The sequence below is a fragment of the Myotis brandtii genome, unplaced genomic scaffold, assembly GCF_000412655.1.
Source record: "Myotis brandtii unplaced genomic scaffold, ASM41265v1 scaffold43, whole genome shotgun sequence".
Lineage (NCBI taxonomy): Eukaryota > Metazoa > Chordata > Mammalia > Chiroptera > Vespertilionidae > Myotis > Myotis brandtii.
The window spans coordinates 3000750-3005266 of record NW_005366455.1 but is presented as its reverse complement, the minus strand read 5'-3'; the positions used below and the strand labels follow the sequence as shown (position 1 = coordinate 3005266).

The window sequence follows — 4517 nt, the reverse complement described above, 5'->3', positions numbered from 1 at the left end:
GTTTCTCTCTCCCTCTCCCTCTCCCTTCCTCTCTGAAATCAATAATATATTAAAAAAAAAAAAAAGAATGAAACACTCAGCCCTGAATGAGTCAAGACTTGAATGCACACTCAATTTAGTTTGTAGGATACGTTGGAAACAATGTCTGGTGAATGGAAGGGCTTTGTTAGTGCACTGTTCACCCTTCACCATGCCACTGCATGCTGCTGGTTCCACCTCCCTCAACTTGGTCCGGCTTATGCTAAGGAAGGAAAAAAAATTAATTTTTAAAAAATGCTTTAAGAATGCAGGACAATATTTCAACACTATGTTACTATAAAGTAATACCAACATTTTACCTCTTTACATTCACTAAATAAATGTAAATATGGGTTACAATGACCAGTTCCACAGTTTCCCTAATCTACTAACAAAAGAAAAAAATCAGTTTTAACTATGCCTGTTTTCTTCTTATTAAAGTGATATTTTGATTCCTTTTACTTCACAAAGAAGATTGTAGAGAAAAGTGATGAAGAACATGAGACTAGATGAATCAGACCTGGTTCTGAAAATCAGCTCTCCCTCTTACTAGCTGTGTGACCATGGCAAGTTACTTAGCCTTACTTAAGTCTCAACTGCCTCACCTGTAAAGTAGAGATAAGAAAAGATAACACATCTAAAACACCATCAAATACAGTATGATACCTAATAAACAGTCAAGCCTACTATCTGGAGACAACCACTACTAATCTTTAGATATAAATTCCTAAAATGTTACATACTATATATATTCAAGGTTATCTGAAAATGTAATAACTAAAGTGTGAAATAATACTCAATACAGAACGAAGCCTTCTAAATGTGAAAATTATTTCGCTAGTTAAATAAGATGTTTTCATCAATAAAATATTATATAAACATTATAAATCATATTTTCAAAACAATCTAAGGACATTGGGGAATGGCTATATTTTTAAGGGGAAAAATGGACACATAACTCTTAAGACAATATAGATCTAATTTTGCTTAATTACATACATAAAAATGAAAAAATGTAAAGACTGACATTCATATTATGAAACCATTAAAAGTCATGTTTTAAAGTAAATAGGAGGTCATAATTCAGTGTTAAGTGGAAAAAAAGCAAAGAATAAAATACATATAGCATGATCTCAATTTTGCTTTTTAATACAAATACATGGCTCACTGGAGATTCACACACACACACACACACACACACACAGAGAGAGAGAGAGAGAGAGAGAGAGAGAGAGAGAGAGAGACTAGAAGGAAATAGAATAAAAATGTTCATAGTGCTCGTTCTGTTTTGTGAATGATGATATTATTATTTATGGAGATTCCCCGCTTAAAAATATTTATTTTATTTTTAAATATATTTTTACTGATTTCAGAGAGGAAGGGAGAGGGAGAGAGATAGAAACATCAATGATGAGAGAGAATCATTGATTGGTTGTCTCCTGTATGGCCACTACTGGGGATTGAGCCCACAAACCAGATATGTGCCCTGACCTGGAATCTAACTGGTGACCCCTTGGTTCATGGGTCGACACTCAACCAACTGAGTCACACTGGCCAGGCACTGCCCTTTTTACATATTTTTCACAGTAAGACAAGTATGTGCACTATAAACAGTGACTCCCCCCACCCCCAAGACATCCAGTGTTAATAAAATATTTAAACATACAATGTAGATATTAACAGAAACACATTTCAAATAAAAAATTTTTAAAAATAAAAAATGTAAAATGCCACTTTCATAGTAAAAACTATGAATGTTACTTTTAAATAACATACAAAATTTCTAGGCATTGTATTTTTTTTAAAGATAGGTAACATTCTCTTATCCTTTATTGAATAAATTCTAATCAAACTCTAGAAAAATACAGTAATGCTTTAATTTTTTTTTAATTCTCAGAGGAGAGCATGCTTAGAGAATGGAAGGGGGAGAGAGAGGAAGAGAGAGACAGAAAGAGACAGACAGGCATCAAAGTGGGAGAGACATCGATCAGCTACCTTCTGGTCTGTGCCCTGACAGGGTTCGATTGAACCTACAACCCCCAGCTGGGCAGTAATGCTTTAATTTTAATGTCGGCTCATGCAGTATTATTTTGCCATCCATGTAGAACTTTATTTGAGCAACAAAACCAAAATACAATGCATAAATATTTCAGACTGAAGTGCCCACAGCCCATCGTGTCTCAGCTATCTTCTCAGAAAGTACAAAAAAGAGAGGACAGGTTCCTTAGAAGTGGGCGCTGCGCACGGCTCTGACCTGGTTCGGTGGCACGCAGCTCTCTGCAGTTCTTGGATTAACTGGCCAGCACACTCTGGTTCTCGACTGGCCGCCTGCAGCAAGGCTTTCCTAAACGTGTGCCGGCATTTCTTTTGACGGGATTCTGCCCGCTCCAGGCGGCAGAGGTGCTTATATTTCTGCTGAAAGTAAGTGCAAAGTTGGGTCACCCTGGAGCTCCTACTCTCCGTGTCATCGTCATCTGACCTGGAAGGTGCAAAGAGAGAAGTGAAAACCTGATTACCTGTGAGGCTCCTTCTAGAAAAGGGAAACGCGGGGAGGAAGGGTAGCTGGATGCACAGGGTTAAAATTTGTGCCACGTGAACACATACTTCACAAAATTAGTGGAAGAGAATTCCAGCAGAGCTGAAAATAAGCACAATATTTCAACAATAAGGCAGGCAACAGAGGCAACCCAATGCTTTAAGCTTAACCTTCTCAGCATATCAGAATTAGACAGTGCTCTGTGTCTTCTAAACTCTTAGGAAGAATATATTACTTACCTTTACTTAATAAAAAGTCTCAGTAAGTGACATGACAGCTATGAGGAAACAGCATAATTTCGTAAGATAGGTCATACCAGAAATAGAGCCGTGAATTCTAACAGCACATTATCAAAGAGCTGCCCCTTTAGACACACTGGCTTTTCTTGCTAAACACACAAAAAAATTTATTGTAGGGATCACAATCATTCTACAGAAATTTTTTTTAACCACAGGAGATGTCCTACACATTTCATACACCAGGTTTTCTTCTGTCTTTATGCTAATGTCACTGATTGGGAGCACTACATTGAAAAGGATGCTAAGGGCACATCCAAATTCCATGAGAAAGAGCGGTCAGTCAGCAATGTCCACTACCCACCAGGTTAGAAAGGGCACCTTTCTATCTCACTTTTTACTGTTAGAAATAAGGCACACTAGGCTTGGAAACGGACCATGTTAATTATTTTCTCTTTTTCTCTTCAATTGTAACATAAATAAATAGCACCCATGTGACCCTACAAACAAAATGTTATCTTACTCATCTTCTGTAAATCATTGCTTGGTTTCTCTTCTCGAGCGGCATCCCTCCCTTTTCCTTCAGAATAGCCCATTAACAGGCTGTCGGCCAAATTCCATTTAGTGTATGTCCTAAGAAACATGTTCCCTTCAGTGTACACTCTCTACAGGTATACCAATTGAAGGCTTTTACTTCAACCTTTTCATTTATTCAACATTCAACAGTTACTGTATGTCTACTATGCTAAGTACCATAGAGGAGAAACAAAACATTAAGGAGTTTGCAATGTAATTTAGACAAGATAAATGCATCCCAAAAGTTAAAAAATTCAAGAGGATAGACTGAGTACCTGAAACTGTGGGGCAGTCAGACCAATGATTCAAACATCTGACCTCAAATTTGAAAAGTCTAGCAGCTCTTTAAAATGTCAGATTCCCAAGACCTTCCTGAGACCTAAACCAGAGTTTCCATGGGATGGGGCCCAGGAATCTTTATTATGAACTAGAGGCCCGGTGCATGAAAATTCATGCACTGGAGGGGGGGGTCCCTCAGCCCAGCCTGCTCCATCTCACAGTCTAAGAGCCCTCAGGGGCAGGAGGTGACCTGGCAACCAGGGGATGGCGACGCCCCCATCACACATCTGCTGCTGCCACTGCTGGCATCGCAAGCCTCGGCCGGCCCTGGTTACCTGAGCCCCGGGCGGCTGGGGGGCTGAGGGGACTGGGGGACTCTGGAAGCAGGCGCGTGGCAGGGCGCCACCATCTTGTGGCTGTGGGTGCCGCCATCTTTGAGGGTGGGGCAGTCAATTAGCATATTCCCTCCTTATTGGCTGTGGGCGCCACCATCTTTGTGACGGTGTGAGGGTCAATTAGCATATCCCTCTTTATTAGATAGATTGTTGCCCCAAGTCCCACAGCAAGTGTCAATTTGGGAGTTGTATCAGAGCCCTAAGGGCTGTATCTTTAATGCAAAGTCACAACAGTAAGTAACATGAGAGAGGCATAGATAAAGTGCTATTAATGTTCACTAGAAAGATTGCTGGATTAAAGATTATGCTAAGTGAAATAAGCCAGTCAATGAAAGAAAAATACCACATGATCTCACTCATTTATGGATAATAAAGACCATTATAAACTTATGAACAAAAATAGATACAGAGGCAGAGCAGCCTCGAACAGACTGTCAAACTACAGCGGGAAGGCCGGGGAGGGTTGGGGGGCAGGAG

The 4517-nt window shown here is 39.7% G+C and overlaps 1 protein-coding gene across 3 annotated transcripts in view; it reads right to left on the bottom strand.

The window, feature by feature from the left end:
* INO80D (INO80 complex subunit D) overlaps positions 1-4517 on the bottom strand; it is a 38682-nt gene that overhangs the window by 14837 nt on the left and 19328 nt on the right. For all 3 annotated transcript variants that reach the window (XM_005874231.2, XM_014546095.1, XM_014546094.1), the window contains 2 exons: positions 2273-2497; positions 132-241 (listed from right to left, as the gene is read on the bottom strand). In XM_005874231.2, the coding sequence (XP_005874293.1) occupies positions 132-241; positions 2273-2497 (335 nt within the window). The remainder of the gene's footprint in view (positions 1-131; positions 242-2272; positions 2498-4517) is intronic.